This window comes from Pavona decussata, unplaced genomic scaffold (genome assembly GCF_977016875.1).
Source record: "Pavona decussata unplaced genomic scaffold, jaPavDecu1.1 SCAFFOLD_84, whole genome shotgun sequence".
Taxonomy (NCBI): Eukaryota; Metazoa; Cnidaria; class Anthozoa; order Scleractinia; family Agariciidae; genus Pavona; species Pavona decussata.
This window is the reverse complement of record NW_028145502.1, coordinates 1,459,559-1,479,936: the sequence shown is the minus strand read 5'-3', so window position 1 is coordinate 1,479,936 and position 20,378 is coordinate 1,459,559. Positions and strand designations below refer to the sequence as shown.

The following is a 20,378-nucleotide window of genomic DNA, read 5'->3' as shown; positions in this document are numbered from 1 at the left end:
TTTGTTTATATCACGTGACTTGAAAAATGTCAAAAATAGCAGGTGCATGCGTGGCTCAATAAAAATTTATATGGGAGATATAATGCACAAGTCAACTAAAACCCCGACCCCCTCCCCCCCTCCACTCCGGGACAAGGTGGGGATTTGGAAAAAACCTTGCTCAAATACCCCCACCTCTCAGGATCCTTCATAAAGTCAAAACATTACCTAATACCCCACCCTGGGGGCTGTGTTAGGTGACACTTGATTGTTAGCCTGAAAAAGAAAAGGCACTATGGCGAGTAAACGTTATTAACCTTTTTTTGAAAGTTGCCAAGTTTTTCGAACCAGCCAGAGCAAAGCACTATTTTCACAATAGCAATCATCAAAATATAAAATAAAAACAGTATACAGACCTTTGCAAACACTGCAGATCAGGAGCCCATTATTTTCCTGTCAAAAACAGAGTAGATTCGATTCTTGTCTGAAATTTTAACTGTATTTTATATATACGAGAGTGTCAGGGTAATGGGCTCCTGTGCAGATCTATTCCCCCTCTGGGGCCTTCTCCATTCCAATGCACTTGCACAAATCCCCACCTATGCCCCACCCCCTCAGGGCAGCTAAATCTATTAAACACTTCCAATGCCCCACCATCTCGGGCATGATTTTGTATTAAATCCCCTACTATTTCCTTCTAATCCCCACCTTGTCCCAGGGTGGAAGGGGGGAGGGGGGTCGGGGTTTTCGTTGACTCTCGGCATAATGCAAAGATTGTTGCGCCTATAAAAGATAAAATTAGTAAAAAATAAAACCTTGCCATTTTACTGTTCTAAAGTTCAAAGCTTTGGCACTGGTTCCTTATTCATGGCCATGCGTTCAAGCAAAGCCGGTTTGCACTCGCAACTGCATATGCACTAGTGTAGGGTGCAAAAGCAGACCCCTTTTTCCGGTGTTTAGAAAAGACTTGTTCTTTCGCGATTTACCATTAGATCCCATCCAAACTAAACCAGCGGCTAAACGTTAAAAATTGTTCTGACCTTTGAATGCAGAAAGTTAAAACGTGCAACATAGTAAGCAGCACCAAAGGAAGTAGTGCTCAGCTTCCACGGACTCAAAAGTAGAACCACTCGTGTTCAGCATAATAAACAGCATCGCTCATAAAAATTACCTCTCGGGAAACTTTTGCCTGCCTGCAGAGCCTCAGTGCAAACTTCCGCAGAAGTACCCCTACCCCTCCCCGGTAAGTAATCAGTTGCATGATCAAGAGAAACATTCGAAAAAATGTCAGTGAATCAGTTCACTGAACAAGAATATAAACTTCACTTTGAAAAGTAAATGGTTTTACTGTCAAAAACAGGGTAGATTCGATTTTTGTCTGAAATTTTAACTGTATTTTATATATACGAGAGTGTCAGGTTTTTTGCGAGGCAGAGGTAGGGGAGGGGGTGGGTGAGAGGCCAGATACATTAACAGGACTAAGGCACTGCATCGCACAGAAGCCGAACACAACAGCACAACCCTGGAGCAAACGAGCTTAGGTATGGCGAACTCCCCAGGTATTAAGGCAGACCTCACAGGATTTTAATATATAGAAGACCAAGGCCTCCTAACACATCAAGTACAATAAAGTATTCTTCACACAACTGGGAGGTGATTGGCCGAGGAAAAAGAATGTGGTACTGCGTTGGTCGGGGAGTCAAAACGAATGTCTGGTTTTATTAATATGCCGAGTTGTTAACCCTTTAATCCCTAATGTCAATGAACAAATTTTCTTATCTTGTCCCCATAATTTTCTTATAAAGCACTGGGGAGGAGTTGATAAAATATCAAGAAAATTCACCTTGGGTGATCATATCCTTAATTCTCATAACCTCAGGGGTTGAATAAGCATTGATATAACAAGGAGAAATTTGATGCTGATCACGGTTAGGCCTTAAAGGGTTATTAAGGTAAATTGACCACTGTAAAGAAATTTGAGAGCTGACTTTGAGCATTAGCTCTTTGTAAGGGACCGTTCATTTTTTATGAGCATGGGGGGGCTGGTGGGATTTGGTTAATTGCCACTACGAAACTGTATGACCCCCCCCTAACATGCAATTTTTTTCCACATGCCCCCCCCCCCCCCAAGCAGAAACTATTTTTTCTGATGACCCCCCCCCCCTCCCGCCCAACCAGAAACAAATCATACTCCTAACTTTAGCAAAACGCTTATGTACTGTTTATATCAAAGATAAACGTAATTGTTACTGTGATTTCTTTACAGTACTATTAAAAAGTTACCGTTCTCTGCTTAGGTAAAGATTTCTCTTGTTTAAAAAAACGTTTTATAGATAGCAACACGTTTACGGCGACGGCAAACCCTAAATTTCCATTTAGATTCTTAGAGGAACTATAAAAATTAATCAAGCAAACGTTTAACGTGAAATTACTCCCCTTCGAGTAGAAACAATTAATACACGTACAGATCTGACTAACAAAATACGGATCGAAGCATACCACTCAACGATTACGAGTCATATTAAACAGAAAAAAACAGCGGACACACAGATATCAGGCGCGTAGGTAAGGGTTAGATAGGGATGTTTGTTGAGCGCCGGAGGCGCTCTTACTAGGGGGGTCCGGGGGCATGCTCCCCCGGAAATTTTTGAAAATCTAGGTTCCCAGAAACCTCATTTCCTGCATTTTGAGACCCATTTTAGGCAAATCACAAATTTGTTTTACAGCAGCTTTTTAAGCTATATACATCATTTCTGCGGCATAATTGTCTCAACTTAAACAAGAAGTTCAATGTACATTCCGCGCTCTGTCTAGTTCTGATAGCTATTCGATCAGTGCAGATATTTATACACCAAGCTGGTAAACTGCATCATTCTCGGGTGTAGGCCTTCAAACAAATTGACTATCTCGTCAAGATTGACAGGCATATCATGCTTGATATGCATTAGAACCAGGGCGGACATTCTACTCTCTCGCATGGTACACCTCATGTAGTTGTTCAACCTCCTCATTGTGCTTTTTCTTCCGCCATTATTGATCTTCAAAGGGGGTTCGTTCGAACCCCCCCCCCCCCCCCCCTCCTACACGCCTGGATGTTAAAGTACTGCTATTAAAAATGACAGTTACAAGCTCTTCTGAAATGGCCTACGGCTCAGATTTACCGTCAACTGAAGTCACCAACAACAGTTCTATTATTAAAAACTAATCTGGATGTTCACACTAGGCATACTACTGAGTCTACTGATACTCCTGGGTTCAAATAATTTACTAATCAACAGTCTTTATAAAAGTGAGTACTATTAAACAGAACATTAAACAATCTATTGATATAGTTCTGAGTACAACCACTTAATAGAAAACTACTCCCCCACGGATGATTCAATAGTGAGACTGTTACGTTTTTATATTAATTTGAACTTGTACAAACATAGGTGTCTACTTCAGTTTATATTCATTATTGCTTTTCCAACAGATATGCTTCATTTCCTCCATTGTTGTTAATATGAAATGCAGATTTCGACCTCAGTATGTAAAACAAATTAAAAGTGGTTAGGAAAATCGTATTAAATAAAATTGAAATAATATTCAATTTCTTCATCTGTTTCTGTGTTGAGCAACTTTCAATTTCCCCTACTAGCCAATTTTTGCTGGTGACCCCCCCCTCTTTCACTCAATTTTTTTTGGTAGCCCCCCCCCTTTAGTGCCATTTTTTTTCTCGTGGCCCCCCCCTAAATCCCACCAGCCCCCCCCATGCTCATAAAAAATGAACGGTCCCTAAGAGTGTATTGGCTGATTGGCTTAGGCCGGTTAGGGTGCCCAGTGAAGCATGAACACTGCATGGCCAAACAAGGTTCGACAAACTCAGCTTAAGCTCACGTCAAACTTGATGAATTAATCAACTTGTGGTGCCAATGAAGACAAAACATCTACTCGTAACTAATGAAATAACGTTTTTAATAGAGCCACTCAGTTTGACGATACATTATTAACCTAAGTTTAGAACTTAATTGCTCGTTTACACAAACTAGAACTCAACTGATATACAATAACCAAATGTATTAGGTTACAAATACAGTCACCTCTCTCTTTGAGGACACCTCGTTATTACGGACAGAGGCCCGATAATACGAACAGCAACTAAATCCCTGACAAAAATCAATATTACAGATTTTTGACTGAAATAAATTCCCGCTATTACATACTATCGCTATTAAGGACACTAACTCGGAATCCTGAGGGTGTCCCTATTAAAGGAAGTTTACTGTAGATACTTTTATAAATTAACATTTACCAAGATAGCAGTTGATCCCTGTGTTACAATTAGAAGAAAATTCAGTGAAAAGATAGCCATTTTCAATGTTCATCTTTCAACATGCCATGTAACCAGGCCTAAGTCTTAAATGTAAGCAGACCTGATTTATTTAGATAACATGCTAACACATTTGTCAGCCATTTTGGGTCAGTACTAAGTTGCAGTTAATTTATCATTTCCTTTGCAAATACGTGGAAAATTTCCCAGTTTTACAGTTATAACTCAAAAGTCTTTGTTAATTAAATAGTTTGAGTTTCTATATTATCATGTTTGTACGCTGCTTTTTAACTGTCAGGAAACAGTGGGGTATACAATGTAAATTCATTATTATTAGTATTATTAAGACGGTCTCTTAGCTGTTTATCTTGCATGTCAAAAGATAGTCGCTATTCTCCACTATGCACATAACTACACTGAAAGTGGCTATAACTCTTCTCCAAAGGAAGCTAATGAACCAATTTCGAAAACGGTTGTTTACCCAGGATGCAACTTTTCCCTCTAATATACATAGCATACAACAGAAACTACTAAGAGAATTAATTCACTTAAATATCTTAACTAAACACGTTACTGAAGTTAGCCCCAGGTACACAATTACAGCCTGCTGGGTCAAATAACTTGCATCAGTCCGTCTCATTCATGATGGTCGTTCTAACAATAGCCTCTGTTACTCTGTACGGATCACAGTTGGATGCTGGTCTTCTGTCCTCTAGATACCCCTTTCCGTCCTCTGCGCACTGACGCGGTATTCGCACACTGGCACCACGGTTGGCCACACCGTGCGAGAAGCGGTCAATGCTGGCAGTTTCATGACGGCCAGTCAAACGGCGCTTGTTGTCTTCGCCCCCTTTAGGATCGTACATGCTGATGTGATAGTTGTGGCGGCTTGATAGCTTCTCAATGGCATCGTAGATGTACTTTATGCCGCCCTCTTCTCGCATGGCAAGGGTGCTGTTTAGAAAGAAATTCAGAGTTAATTAATTTATTACTTAATTTCAACATAGAAGTCATTTAGCAAGGATTGCAAATTGGAGACCCTATCTAAGGGGTGGATCCAGCGCCATGTCGCAATAAAATCACAGCAACGATGTTTAGTTTTTCATGTTAAAATTTAGACATTTCAGTTCGTATTTTATTTCTTTTAACAAGGCAAAACCTTCAGTAAATGTATAGCTAGCAATTTCCTTCCAATTTCTCCAAGAAATATCAATAGTTTGAGAAGCTGTATCAAACACTCGAAAGAGTGTTTCCTCCTCTTTCCAAACACCTCGAAGTTAAAAAAAAACTCAGCTGCGCCTCATTTTTCCAATCTACTTCTCAGTGTTTGGAAATCGGAGGAAACACTATTCCTCATGTTTGATATGTTACGTAACACTGCCCAAATATGGTCATGGTGAATTAAGAATTGGTTCATGCTTAGCGTGCATATATCGAGTTATGGATGCATGCGGGAAGTTTGGAGAGCACAAGAGAAGCGTAAGAGTTGCTCGAGGCGTAGCCAAGAGCAACTCTAGCTTCTTGAGTGCTCCCCAAACTTTCCAAGTGCATCCATAACTCGATATACGCACAGCTAAAAGCATGAACCAATTCTTTTATAACATAGTGAAAATAAAGTAAATGATTCCTGGAAAACAGGTTTTGTGACCGATTAATTACCAAATTCTCTGTACCAAAAAAAAAAAAAGGTGAAAATGGTTTCTCATATTTGTTTAATCTTAATGTTTCATTAAGCTCCAAGCTCTTATAAATATACATTTTTTATTGTGTTGTCTCTCTGTAAAAGTTTTTTAATAACACAGCGCGCACATGCTTCCCCCATCTGACTTGCACACGTCATCGGATTGATGCACGGCCGTGCGTATGTTGAGAAATGTACCATGATGACGCCAATAGGAATTAGATTAGGATGCACGCGCGCTATGTTATAAATGACTATTTGTTGTCCGTAGTCAACAGATATCCTGCAATGTAATTTTGTGTCCGCAAGAAAAATGGCAAAATAACGATCATCTCCAACTCTTCTGCAATAAAACTGTGCTTTGTTGAGAATGTATTTAATAATAAAACAATTAGCCTGCTCAATCTTGCAGAATATCCTGATTGTAGCCAACTCGACCTATACCCTCACTGGCCTACTATCAGGCGATATTCTGGGCAATTTTGCAGGATAATTGTTAAATGTACATGTAACACACTGGACACAACACCTAGAAGTACGCTCTACACATATCAAACTGTAATGTACTCACCTGTAGTTGGTATGTGCGCCTGCTCCGTTCCAGTCCCCTGGCATGGGTTTGGGGTCAAAAGAAACCTTGAAACCAAAATCTTCGGAAACACGATACAGGAGAAATCTGGACATCCAGAGCTGATCACCCATGCTGATACCTTCACAAGGACCCACCTGGTATTCCCACTAGACAAAGATATGAATAAGAGATGATGTTATTTGTAATAACCCATTTGAAAGCCCAGTTGCTGAAATCTGTCATGGCATTGAGCTCAAACCAACCTAACTAGTTGATACCAAGCTAACCCAATTTCATTTAGCAGATTTAAGATAGTTAAAGTAAAATTTCCCAGGAGCAAAGCTTGCTACATGCTCATGTACCTCATTTGGCAGATTTCAACCACGTTTTATTCAATCAATCAATCAATATTAAAAGCTACTTTTTGAAGGAGAGTAGATGAATCAAATCTCACATTAGGGTGAAAGTTCTACTTAGCATTCCTTTTGAAAGTGTAAATCTTGATTTTGACACAGAAATTTTCAGTTTTTTTTTGTCCCATTTAGGGGATAAAACCAGCTTCTTTAAATTGCTTTAACAAACTGCATACTGAAATACCACTGAGAGTTTCTTACCTGGGCAGGCATAACTTCAGCATTAGTTCCAGCAATTTTGACGCCAGCATACAGACAAGCACGGTAATGAGCTTCAACCACATCTCGTCCAAACACATTACCAGTACCCACAGCACAGTAATAGGGTCCCTGTGGCCCAGGGAACCCACCCTTTGGCCAACCAAGAGGGTGTCCATCTTTGTCAAGCAACGTGTACTCTTGTTCAATGCCAAACCAAGGTTTACATTTCTGCAAGTTGATAGAAAAGGTCCCAAGAAGTTTTAATTAATTAATAAATTATTATTTCTTACAATTCAAGGCTACAGTAAAAAATATGAAGATAAAGAATAAGAAATAAAGCTTAAGGATAATACAGTCGAACCTGTATTTGCGGTACACCATCGACCTCCAATACTGACTGTAGGATGTTGGCACTTACAATTTATTGGTCCATTTTTATATCAAGTATAATTATATTAAGTATACCATTTTATCCTTGCAGTTTCTGAACCGAGTAAGTTATGTTGTGAGCGCTTTTGTACATAAATCGTACATTAAGTTACAAAAATAAAAACAACTGATAACCAATTTTGAAATAGTACAAAGTAACCAAAAAAGGATTCAAATACTGACCCAAAAATCCCATCAGACTACTTTCAACACAGCAAAATTGGGACCACAATGTTTTAAAACATTACTCAAGTCCGTGATACTAGTGATTCCATTACAGAGTTGTGGGTGGGAACAATGCCAGTGCATTGATGTCGCGTGACTCTTAACAGTTAATTAGTGAATTTACGTATACGAATGTAAACACCAGCGGAAGTAACAACGCAAATTTTTTGGCAAAGAAATCAGTTGGCCATCGTTTACACAACAATATTTCTGTGTACGTGGTCGGACCACAGCCCCCAAAGAGACGCTGGCAAGTCATAAAAAGCCACCTACAGTATTTTGTAAACATTTTAATCCATTTATTGTTTTCTCTAGCTTTGCAAAGCGACTCCAAGTTATTGAATAGTCTAGACACTGACGGACAAAGAATTCGGCCAAATAATTCCTTCTGAGTACATTATATTACCTTGTACAGAGAAATCTCAGTTATGTAGTCTTTCACGTTTTCAGTCAATAATCTTAGTATTGACGTATTTTCATTGGAGTATTCTTACGTCAATGAACGTTCCCGAGAAGGCGGGAACCCGCCAAATGTAAATTTCGTTTAAGTACATTGCTGTCTGGCTAAAGCATATTTTCAGCTCTTCATCGTAGAGAAGGTAAACTACGTATTAAACACTTTCTAAAAGCAATTGAAACTAAATGTTTTGTTCCCTCAAAGAAGAATTCAAAACCATAACAAATTAAGCTGATTTATACCGGTAAAAAAGCCCGCGAACGTGGTGTAAAATTTGGAGGTCAAAGGTCCAAAATTTAAGAATTTACGATATCTACGACATCCAACCTGTCGCCAACGCCACGTGCTCTGAATTTCAGTGTTATTCCGGCACACTGGAAAAGCCATGCATTTGAAGTCAGTAACAAATAGGCTAATTTCCTCACAACAAGCTTGATTTAAAATTCTCTCAATTTTGCCGCTCAAACTTTCTTATCGACCAACTCGCTCAAAACGTGCATTTATAGATGTTCTTGAAATATTTCCCTCCCGTTGACGTAAATAGACGAGAGCAGATTTGCCTACGTGTCAAACTCAAATCGCAGTTTCCCGCGAGGTGTACGTACTGTCTACGTTATATTTCTAAAGTGATATTTTACAAACCTTGACTTCTTCTTTGTCCATAGCTTGTACACACGATAGCCTGTGGTTGGCCAACCCTGGTTTGTGATCGAAGTTGTAGGTTTGACAGAGCGCTATCTTGTTCTTTCCTCGTCTAAATGGATCCCTAAACAACGCTACTGGATGCAAATAGACATCACTGTTACAGCCCTCGGCCTGGTACGTGCTCGATCCATCGAAGTTCCACACTGGAAGGTCTTCAGGCGACATCGGCTCGGTTTCCACAGTCTTGGTTTTACAACGCATCGATTCTCCGGTGCCATCGATCCAGACGTACAACACTTGAACTAGCTCGCCTTGATCGAGGCTCATGTATTTGTCGAGAAGAGGGTTGCTCTCGGTCGCAGTCATCTTTCACCGAGGAATGAAAGGTTTTGACAGCAAATTGTTTTCGATCTGAAAGAACGAACAACTTCGACGTGAAATTTTGATACGAATACATGTAAGTCCAACGGAGATAGAAAGGAATTGAAAGGCCATTCAGTGAAAACTAACCTACCTTTCGCTTCGCGCGCTAGGAAACGAACTTCTACCCTTCGACTATGTGGTTTCCGGTTTTTATATTCATGAGTCACATGACCCTCAACCGGTTGGCTCTTAGCGTCTTTGTTTGCATGTTTTGCATGAACCATCATGTCAGGAGCAAAGTCCTTTTCTCTGCACGTGTAAACGCAGGAATAAAAGAAATCAGCGATTAAGGAATTGAATTTCGCCAGCAGTGTTAAAAAATCTTCGAAAATTAGGAATATTTTACTTCGTGTAAACAAAGAACCCCTTTCAATCAATTTGTCTGGTTTGTTTTCACGGAACACGTGCTAGAGAATGCGTGACATATGCGTGAAGTTCACGTGATTGTAAATGTTGTGAGGTTGGAGTTCATGGCTAGAAAATTTTCCTTTCAATATTTCAAAGCAAATTATAATTTTGTGGCTCGCTGAAATAGTCAAGATCGACTAAAAATACATCATTTAAAATATTGAAATACAAACAAAATAGCTCCCAAGAATTTTTATTTAGTTATCCGATCACGTCACCGGTCTGAGTGTCAAGGTGAACCTGCGCGCCCGGCCAAAGGGAAGGAAGCGTGTTTGGGGTCGAGGAAGCGACATCGGGGACGTAAGCAAAACGTACAGATGTAGCCTAAATAAATTTGCCCCGGGGGGGAACTCCCACATGAAAGGGGCGGGGATGCTTGTCGGAAATTTTGAATTAAACCCCTAAAGGAGACCAATCTGGACGTGGCCCAAGCTTTTTTTGACCCCTAAAGGAGACCATTTTCAAACACAGACAAATAAAAAATGCAGTGACTTTCCGCGTGCAACCCTAAACGAGACCTTTACGGCTAAATATAATGGCGTTTTGCCCATAACACCCTAAGTGAGACCAAACTCCGAAATTTACACCCCTAAGCGAGACGACGCGCATCCCCGCCCCTATCATATGAGAGCCGCCCCCCTCCCCCCCCGGGAAATTTGAAAAAAAAAGGCATATATATAAACTGCTTCTGTATTAGCCTCCCACGCAGTCGTTTTAATTTTAGGGGAATCGTATTACTCGTAACACGAGTAAAATTAAAACGAGTGCGTGGGCCGGGCTATTTTTGCATGGGATTTCACTGATGCGTGATGATCACTCACAAGTTTACACGTTGGAAACGAGGTTTGGGGCTGAAAATAGCCAGTCTGACGTGAATACGGCTAAGGACTGTAACTTTGATCCGTATGTACGTCAGGCTAGCTAGCTATTTTCATCTCCAAGCTAAATTGAAAAAAAACTGACTCATGCAAAAACATTTTTAACTATAAACTGTATACGTTTTGTTTACGTTCCCCGATATCGAATTGATTTTTGCGTGGAACGAAACGACTTTTTTATGGAACGAAGTGACTTCCACTTGGAACGAAACGACCGTAGTTTTGTAGTTTGCGTCCCCGCGTTGCACATCTCGCCAGTCCCTAAGTACCACGTCCCCGTCCCCGAGTCCCCGTTCCTCTTTCTGACACATCCTGCAGGCCTCCTGCAAGGAGACGCGATGCACGCGAGGATTCCCTGCCTCCAGTCTATCCCTAAAAAAACAAAAACAAAATACTTTTGGCTTACTCGTCGACTACCAACTGCGGAGGAAAGATTTTAAATACATGCAACAGAATGGAAGACCAAAGCAGTAATGTACGCAGCTTATCAATAACAAGTGGATTTTTATTAGAATCGTTACAAATTACCGCTCTTAGCAGTTGCGTGGGGCCGATTGCGTGCAAGTCGCTGAAGCGAGATTGCTCGGTCGAACGGATTACCTGTTTATTATCACATTACTGCCTGTTGCTATTGCTTCTTAAACAAACATCCTATTGTTTTGTCAAAAAGCAATAATCTGCGGATATGTCAAAGAACTGAGAATAAATGAGAGTTGTATTTTTCATCCAGTGACACAGGCACAAACGGAAAAAGAAAATCCGAGTTCTCCCAAGAAGGATCGAACCTAAGACCTTCCGATTTAAGGGAAATGTGGAATTTTTCTAAATTGGTAACTATGAGTGGGAGACCACATGTGATATACCATTTGAAAGGTATTTTCTATCAAACCTACAGAGATGGAGCCCGGGAGGTCACATATGTGTCCAACTCGAAAGAAAAACATGAAAAACTATAGCTCAATATATAGCTCTCAGTGCAATAGTTATCAACTGGACCCTTGTAGTACAAAGGGACTCAAATTTCCAAACGTATTAGGTCTCATACAGGAGGGGGCAGAAGTACCCAGCAACCCTTTAAGAGAAAATTAATCGTATCCTTCTTCGCTAATTGAAGGAATCTATCCGGCTGAATAAGCTTTACTAAAAGAAGTTCTTTGGAAATCTAGGCAAAAAAAAAACAACACAAAATAATAATAATAATAATAATAATAATAATAATAATAATAATAATAATAATAATAATAATAATAATAATAATAATAATGATAATGATGATGATGATGATGACGATGATGATAATAATAATAATAATAATAATAATAATAATAATAATAATAATAATAATAATAATAATAATAATAATAATAATAATAATAATAATGGAAACTATAAAATTATGGGATTTCTTTCCTTATTTCAATCGAAGATCCTCCGAAAACATGCCTTATGTTGTTGCCACGAGTGGGGTTTTTATTGACTTGTGGATGTCAAAAGGCGGTCGTGAAGGCTAGTTCGGTTAACACCCGATGCGCTTTCAATGGAGTCCCAGTAATTTCGGCAAAAATGATCTCAAGCTGTAGCAGCTCGGTTTCCGATTCAGGTTTAAATTCTTTGACAGCTTTAAAAGGAGGCTGTTTTGATTGCGATGAGAAATCCACCACCACCTCGATCAGACCGATCTCTCCTAAACATTGTAAAGCCAGAATGCAATATTTCAGATTAATTTTGCTGATGTTTTGGTTCTACCATGTCTCATTGACGCATAGAATGTCAGATTTTTGGGCGTACACCAGGTCCTGTAAGCGGGATGGAGGTTACACACGGATTGCCAGTTTGTTGTACTGTCTTTGTGATAACTTTTTAAGCTTCTGGCACTCTTCACGAGGCAACTGATCTTATCAGCAGTCTAAGCAGGAATCGGTCCAGACATCAAGAGGCGAAAGGTAGCATCTGAGTTGTTGCAGGAACAAACGTGACACTTTTTCATTACATGGCACAGTAATACGTGTTGACTTAATAGCCAAAAACAGAAAAACAGCAACGGCTTTCACAGAGCTCTTTGAGTGACGACCTGATTCCTTTAACAATGTCAACAATCCATCGAAGGAGCAATCGTTTTCGGGAAAACGGCAATAAAAATGGTAAGAATGAAATAAGGTAAAAGGTGTCTAAGACTAGCGGTACTTCCAAGACTTCAAGTCGTTTGACCATGAGTCATTCCTCTGTCATTATATCATTTTAGCCCGTGCGCAGGCTCAAACCTAAAAACGTACCACATGGAAGACAAAATGACTACATTGTCATATATCTATACATAACTGAATCTCAGTATTAGTCAGTAAGGTGCCAGGGGGGGGGGGGGGGGGTACTTGGGTTAAGTTTTGCTGGGTATGTGCCGCTGGCCTCTCAGAGCTCCTACCCCATTATAGTCTATTTTGTCGCCAGTTATAGACCCCATCTTAGTCACTTTTTGGGAAAGTGTCATTTTCGCGATCCCAACTAAGTCACTTTCTATTTATGCATCTACTTTCAAGAACGGAATGTAATGCGAGGTGATTGTTACATTTAATAAACAACAACTTTCTGAACTTTTTAACCGAGACCATTTTGAATCCCTACTTAATAGAATTTTCTCACCCCAAAAATCCGAAAATGTGCGACCCCATTCTAGTAACTCTATTGAAAATGCGACCCCATTTTAGTCAATCCAGTCGTGAAAATGCGACCCCATCCAGCAGCACATCCCCATTAGCCTCTTATAAGGAAGTAACCCGCCCGGGGTAAGGTGGAACTGAGGTGCCAACGAAAGGGATCTGTCTCATTGATCTAGGGGCCGACTTTTCCCTCCCTCACTGTCTTGTCATTTTCGCAATCCCAACTAAGTCACTTCCTATTTATGCATCTACTTTCAAGAACGGAATGTAATGCGAGGTGATTGTTACATTTAATAAACAGCAACTTTCTGAACTTTTTAACCGAGACCATTTTGAATCCCTACTTAATAGAATTTTCTCACCCCAAAAATCCGAAAATGTGCGACCCCATTCTAGTAACTCTATAAAAAATGCGACCCCATTTTAGTCAATCCAGTCGTGAAAATGCGACCCCATCCAGCGGCACATCCCCATTAGCCTCTTATAAGGAAGTAACCCGCCCGGGGTAAGGTGGAACTGAGGTGTCAACGAAAGGGATCTGTCTCATTGATCTAGGGGCCGACTTTTCCCTCCCTCACTGTCTTGTCGGGGACAAGGTATCGGAAAGCAGCGCGGAACCATCTCCAGCTGGCATAAGCGAACCGCGGGCCGAAACCTCGTGGTACATCGACATGGTACAACGCTCCGGCAAAGTGTCCAGAGGTACCGCTGTCGGCTGTATTTTTCCCTCTTTTTCAGCCATTTTGATATTAAGGCTGGCAAGTCGCCCGAAAACATGAAGGGAAAAAAGTGTTTCATTCATGTCCCTCGTCATGTCCTTGTCGAATTGTTGACGGGCCATAGTGTACTATTCATAGCCTTTTTAAAACCTCGAATTAAAGTTCACGTTAACGCAGGATTAGCTTAATCGGGTTTTGAACAACTCGGCCCAGGGCGCTAAAATAACTTTGAACTAATTCGCGCAATACAATATAATTCTTGTGTTTGTTCACGTGTCACGGTAATTCCAAAACCACTTTTACGTGCGCGTAGAAATTGTCTGGAGAGAGGCAATCACGAATTAATCACGACTGAAAAAATACCCCCGACCCGAGGAGACCCTCGTTTAAAGCTCTGTTCCACTCTATGGATCGACGAATCGATTCCAGTTCGGGCTAATTGAAGGAATCGATCCTGGTTATTTTGCGAGCACTCGTTTATTTTTTGCGAAGAAATCGAGCAAAGGCCAAATTTTGCGAGCACGAAAAAATTTTAGGGGACCATTCGATACCCCAATATGTCATTGGCGTGTTTCAAGTTTCAAATGATACAAAAAGCAGAGACCGATACAACGTAGAATTACAGTTTAAAGGTTACTATATTTCGGCTGGCCAAACCAGCCTTCTTGAGGTACAATGAAAATTTACATTGAGACATACATTTATATAGCTGACAAATATTTGCGCAATAGCAGAACTACGTTAAACTAGTTGATTGACAGTATAAAATATGAAGCAAATGAAATAATAATAATAACAAAAAAAAAAAAAAAAAAAAAAAAAAAAAAAAAATAATAATAATAATAATAATAATAATAATAATAATAATAATAATAATAATAATAATAATAATAATAATAGGAAATAAAGCTAGTAAATTTCCTCGCGAATATTGAGGCCATGTGGAAAAAGTGTTCTGCCTTTTGAGTTTAAAAAGGCTTCCCTGGCCTTACGTATTGAGTCTCGGTTAGAGTAGACTTTTGCTATGGGGGTTAATTGCATGTCGTTAGCGGTGTGGTTAGGAGCGGCGAGGAAGCTAAGTGTTCTGCGGCTGTGGTGGGTTTAGATGCTTCTTGTATCATTTGTATTTGTTAAGCCGATCAGATCATCAATTGATCCAACGTATGACCAGCAGGATTATCGTCCACGGTTGTTGCTTAGACTTGATACAAGTTGATCGTTGGTACCAGTTGAAAATTCGTCGCTCACGTGGTGGTGACCCCTTGAAAAAAGGTTTTTATAAAAGGTTCATTTATTTATTTATTTATTTATTTATTTATTTATCTATTTATTTAATCATATTTTTTTGGGGGGGAGGGGGAGGGGGTGGGGGATTTCTAGCGCGTTTATCGCTGTTGCGCGTAGAACCTGGGTACGAGTTGAAGTTTACCGCGAAGAGCTGGTACTTTTTTTTCTGTTCCCTTCGTTCCCTTGGTAACCGCTCTGTTCGCTGTTTACAGAGAAAATGGCGGACATTTTGAGGTGAAGAGACAAGAAGCAGGATCAAACGTCCTTTAGGGCGCTTTTAATTACCAAAATGACTGATATATTGTGTCGATGGCTTAACGAGGATGTTAATCTGAGCAGAATTATAGGTAAGGTCGTTGATTATGGTTTTCAAAAGTCCTAAAATTGATTTGAAAGTGCATGTGCGCTTTCATAGTTTAGTTACGTTAGCTTTGTAGGTGGATGATATCGAGCGATCACTGTAGCTGTTACCTTATCCGTTGTTTTTCAGAAGAGTATAGTTTGACTTAAACTTAAAAACTGGATTTCTTAATTGTCAAATTTTATAGATCCAACAAACATCGCAAAAGAGTTTTCCACTGGGTACCTACTTGGAGAACTCCTAAACAAGCATGGTCTGCAAGGAGACTTTTCATTCTTCTCTCAAAACACGTAAGTGTGCAAGTATTATGCATTCTGCAACACTGCATGCCAGTTATTAAATTGCACACCATGTGTGCAAGTGCAACCCTGAACCCCAAAAGACTTTGCAAGACAATAAGAGTTTACCATTCCTTTTTGCAAGCCTGAAATTTTATTGACCTTGTAAAACAAAGTGTCGACTCCAAGACGGCTTTGCAAAAAAAAAAAAAAAAAAAAGATTACAAGGCCTATGAAACATGACCAAAAGTGTGTGAGCTCTAGGTGTACTTTTTGAAAGACCATTATTTTGCACCTTTAACACTGAGCATGAGAATAATGTGAAGTACAAGGATGAAGTACATGTATGTACAGCCAAGGTTAAACTGCCTCCTTAAATTTATTGATTTATCCAGTGGAAAGGGATTTAGGAACTGATAATGAGACCCATTGTTTGAAAAACTACACCTTCTAGATACTCCCCAATTTATTGAACAAATAAAGGCAATATATATATATTTTTTAAAGAACTTCTGACTCCAAGCTTCATAATTTCACCCGACTGGAACCAACCCTGAAACTGCTGGAAGTGCCTTACAATACTAATGTGGTAAGCAGTGTTTTATAATATGTATCTGATAACAGTATTTTTGATAGCCACGAATCCAAAAGGTAATTATCTCCTGTTATTAAAAAATGGATTATTGGGTTAGCGCCATGGAATATGAACCATTATACCATGAAATTGTCTTCTGTTTGTTCTTGCAAAGTGAAATCAGCAAGATCTACAATTATTACTTGTTGGATATGACATGATTTAATTAAGCCAACTGACGAGCAGCACTGCATGTCTCGTTGGTTATCTATCATCTCATGTCCAACATGCGCTAGAGGAATAATTGTTCATTATCTTAAACCAGTTGTATTGAGCACAGTGTATTTTTGACAGTTAAATAGTATACTTTACAATACGACTGGTTGGGGGCTGTTTCTCTTATCACAATGCCAATAAAATGTTAAAAGAATGTGTTTTCATATTAATATTATTGCAGGGACAACCTTTCATGAGTGAGAATCATGGTGTTATCAGTAGACTAATGTTTGTGCTTGACGACTGGTTGGGGGTTGTTTTGCTCATCATAATGCCATGATAATGATAATGATAATGATAATGATAATGATAATGTTTATTTATGCCAAGAAAATACTTTAAACTACTTTGTTTTCCATATCAATTGCAGGCACGGGCGATTATGAATGAGAACCATAGTGCTATCACAAGACTAATGTACCAGCTGTTTATAGCTCTTGGAAAGAAAAATGTAAGTTCAGTATTGGATCAGGTCACTGAGAGAGAGGGTGTACTTCAGGCACTAGGGCCTTTAAATGGCCTCTTTCAAACCAAAATGATGTGATTAACTACAGTGTATTCCATGTATCAGGCTAGCACCCAACATTTCCACCTTTCCAGGGTTTTCATTAAGTTTTGAAGAAGAAGGGGACATGATGTTGAGAAGGCAGGTACCCTGACTAAGTGAGGGCGGAAGGCACGAGCTTCATTTTCTTTTTGGATACCTACAGCACTTTCTAAGTTCTGCTTTATCTGCATAGTTTTAAACTTCAGAAAAATATCCCTTTATTAGAAGGCACCACCCATAGGAAACCCAAGTATCTTGAGATGCTCAGAAGGTATGCGCAGTAACAATAGTAGGCACCGTCCTTAAGCTTTGGAGAAGCTTGCTCTAGATACAAGAAAATTTGGCACTGTCATAAACTAAATGAGAATTTCAGATTCTAATTGTTGTCCTTCAGTTATTTTACAAACTCTAAGTAGACAACTATCTTCAGTAGTTGGCAGTTATTTCTTGTGTTGATCTCACAGTTTTTGTGTCCTTAACTGTCTTTAAAGCTACATTTAATACCTCCTGTGTATCATCACATCATTTTTCAATAACTAAATGCATCTTTCTTTGTATGACAGAAAATGGGTTTGACTGAAATTGCTATGGCAAACAGGAGGCCAACTGGCCCAGTGAAGCTAGAGAGCATTGAAAGTGGCCTTTATAAAGAGGTTGGTGTGACTGTCATATTTTTCATTGTGTAGTGAAATGATCTTCATTAAAAAAAAAAATGGATGTGTTTACGATTTTTTATAATTATTTAGTGAGGTTGAAATGTTACCCTGCTACAGTGTACCAAATTTGCCAATTGGCAGAGGTTTTTTATTTTCCCCCGTGAGAAACCTCACAGGATCTTCAAGGACCCTTGAAGATCTTCAAAGACCTCCCAAAGATCCTTAACGATAACTAACTTGGAACAACTTTTTTGACATCTTCAGTTTGCAATTTTTGGAGAGCTTCTGATTTATTTCCTGGCCAATGAAAACGTAAAAAGTGTGGGAGGCAGAACTGCCATTTAGCTGAAAGAGAGTGTTGGTCTTGATGACACCCATTTTACAGTTAATGTACAAGACTGGCTGTTTGATATGGAAGCCATACAAAGATGTCAAAAATATGGGGAAAAAAAGTTATCAATACTGTCACCTCCCGATAACTCAAACCTTCAAGGGAAATTGAAAAAAGTTCGAGTTATAGGGAGTTCGAGTTATCGAGGGTAAAATTATATTAATAGAAAATGACCTGAAGGGAAAGGAAAATTGGTTTGAGTTAGCAAGGGTTCGAGTTATCGGGAGTCGACTGTAGTAGTTTGTTTTGGGTAACGACTTCAACAGCTGGGCGGGACAGAAGATTTTTCTCTGTGATCAATAAAAAAAATAAGCAAACACAACCCACATGTGATGCAGAGTCTGGGAATTGAATCTGGGTCACATTAGTGGGAGACGAGTGCTCTGACACCACGGTGCCATCCCTGCTCCCCAATGCTTTTGGGAAACTTCATGAAATGAATACAGTTTTATTTTCTAAATAACTAACCTTAATATCTGAAGTCTTTCTCAGCTGCTTAGTTATACAACAAACTAAAACACAAATGTTTGTAAGAATGTAATAAAATAAAATTCAAACATTCATGTATCTGTAAAGAACTTCACCTTTCATTGTAAGATAAAAAAGATGTGTTAAATTGTTGCCAAAAAAATTACTAGTGTGAAACTATATGAAATACTGAATTTACACCGTAACATTTTAAAAATATTGCAGTTAATTTTCATGCTTCATTTTTTTAATGAATTCAATTTAAAACACTTGTCAATCCTTTTTATGTATCATAGCTGAGCTGCACATCAAATTTTGTTCAGTTTCAACCAGTGAAGTACAAAACCAACACAATTTTTTTTGTCTGTTTACCCTAGAAAATTCCCCTGAATCAAGACAGTGTGGCCCTAACTCGAGATCTCCTTGACTCAGCTGTTCAAAGTTTTGTGCGTGAAGTCTCGATTGAAGAACTCCGTCAGCAAATTAATGACATGGCTCTCGATGTTGTGAAAGATTTACAAGAAATTTCTTTTGATGTTGTGCACGATATGAAGGCAGTTGTGGCACAAGTCCGTGAAATTGGACATGATAAGACTTTGAAAAAATACGCTAGGAATATCATGAAAGATGTTTTGATGACATCTCGAATTGTCATGGACTTTGTTGATGATCTTGATAACATTATTAAACTTATAAAAAGTCGGTTTCAAAGAACTAAATGAAACTTACTTAAACATAGGTCATAAACTTTTAAATAAATAGTTTTTTTTTAATAATTGTAGTACTGTTTGTCCATAGTTTTCTTATTCCCGTAGGTTTAACCAGTGTTTTAATTAACAACAGTTGTTAAACGTTGTCTTGTTTTAAATTTGTTTTCAATCGGCCCTTGATTAAAGTGCGGTGAGCCTTTATAAAACACACACCCTGTATTCATTATAGATGGCATAATTTATTTTAGTGTAGTATTTTTTTGCCTAACACGACTAAATTAAGTTCGCATTTGAATCACCGTCGAGCTACAGTCAAACTTTGTTTAACTGAGCTCGCCTAGGCAATGGCACCCCACCCCCTCTCCCCAAAACAAGTTGAAGTCTGCTAAGCATTTGCTGCACATGGGCTTAACATTTTAAGAGGGCGAGGGTCAGATGACAGCTAGTTTTCGTTCGTACATAAATGTTTCTGTCGCGCACGGATGCTCGTGGAAATAACATAAATGCAATTTGTCTCCAAGACGTTTGTCCTTGATTGTAGATCGTCTTGAATTTCACGATTGTTAAGTGCTTAGACTAGCCCACTCATGCTGAATTATTTTCATTCTTGTCCAATGTTCATATTGAACAGGATACTATGTTCTGGAATCTCAGAAATCGGTCACTTACAAACAACTTAGTACAATCAACTCCCTTTATTGCGGACACACTCGGGGCCGTGAGTTAGTTTCCTTAATAGCGAGAGTCCGTGATAACAGGAATTTATTTCAGTCGAACGTCTGTAATTTTTTTTTTGTCGGGGATTTAGCTGCTGTCCGTATTATCGGGTTTTCCGTAA

General features: G+C 39.1%; 2 protein-coding genes across 2 annotated transcripts in view; one reads left to right on the top strand and one right to left on the bottom strand.

Annotated features, from left to right (window-relative positions):
* Positions 1-3,916: 3,916 nt before the first annotated feature.
* On the bottom strand, positions 3,917-9,703 carry LOC146475345 (glutamine synthetase-like). The gene is made up of 4 exons (XM_085115744.1): positions 8,908-9,703; positions 7,155-7,382; positions 6,541-6,707; positions 3,917-5,242 (listed from the first exon to the last, which is right to left on the bottom strand). The coding sequence occupies exons 1-4, from the start codon at positions 9,274-9,276 to the stop codon at positions 4,915-4,917; spliced, it is 1,092 nt and encodes a 363-aa protein (XP_084971870.1). The 5' UTR covers positions 9,277-9,703; the 3' UTR covers positions 3,917-4,914.
* Positions 9,704-15,471: 5,768 nt separating this feature from the next.
* Positions 15,472-20,378, top strand: part of LOC146475344 (sperm flagellar protein 2-like) — a 45,889-nt gene continuing 40,982 nt past the window's right edge. The window contains exons 1-5 of the mRNA XM_085115741.1: positions 15,472-15,626; positions 15,828-15,930; positions 16,426-16,507; positions 17,139-17,219; positions 17,879-17,968. Of these exons, the coding sequence (XP_084971867.1) occupies positions 15,569-15,626; positions 15,828-15,930; positions 16,426-16,507; positions 17,139-17,219; positions 17,879-17,968 (414 nt within the window). The 5' untranslated portion in view covers positions 15,472-15,568. The remainder of the gene's footprint in view (positions 15,627-15,827; positions 15,931-16,425; positions 16,508-17,138; positions 17,220-17,878; positions 17,969-20,378) is intronic.

Coding starts and splice junctions, on each gene's coding strand:
- LOC146475345 (XM_085115744.1), bottom strand. CDS start 9,276: ATGACTGCGACCGAGAGCAACCCTCTTCTCGACAAATACATGAGCCTC. Junction 6,708..7,154: donor CTGAAGTTATGCCTGCCCAG/GTAAGAAACTCT, acceptor ATCTTTGTCTAG/TGGGAATACCAGGTGGGTCC. Junction 5,243..6,540: donor GGCGCACATACCAACTACAG/GTGAGTACATTA, acceptor CTTTCTAAACAG/CACCCTTGCCATGCGAGAAG.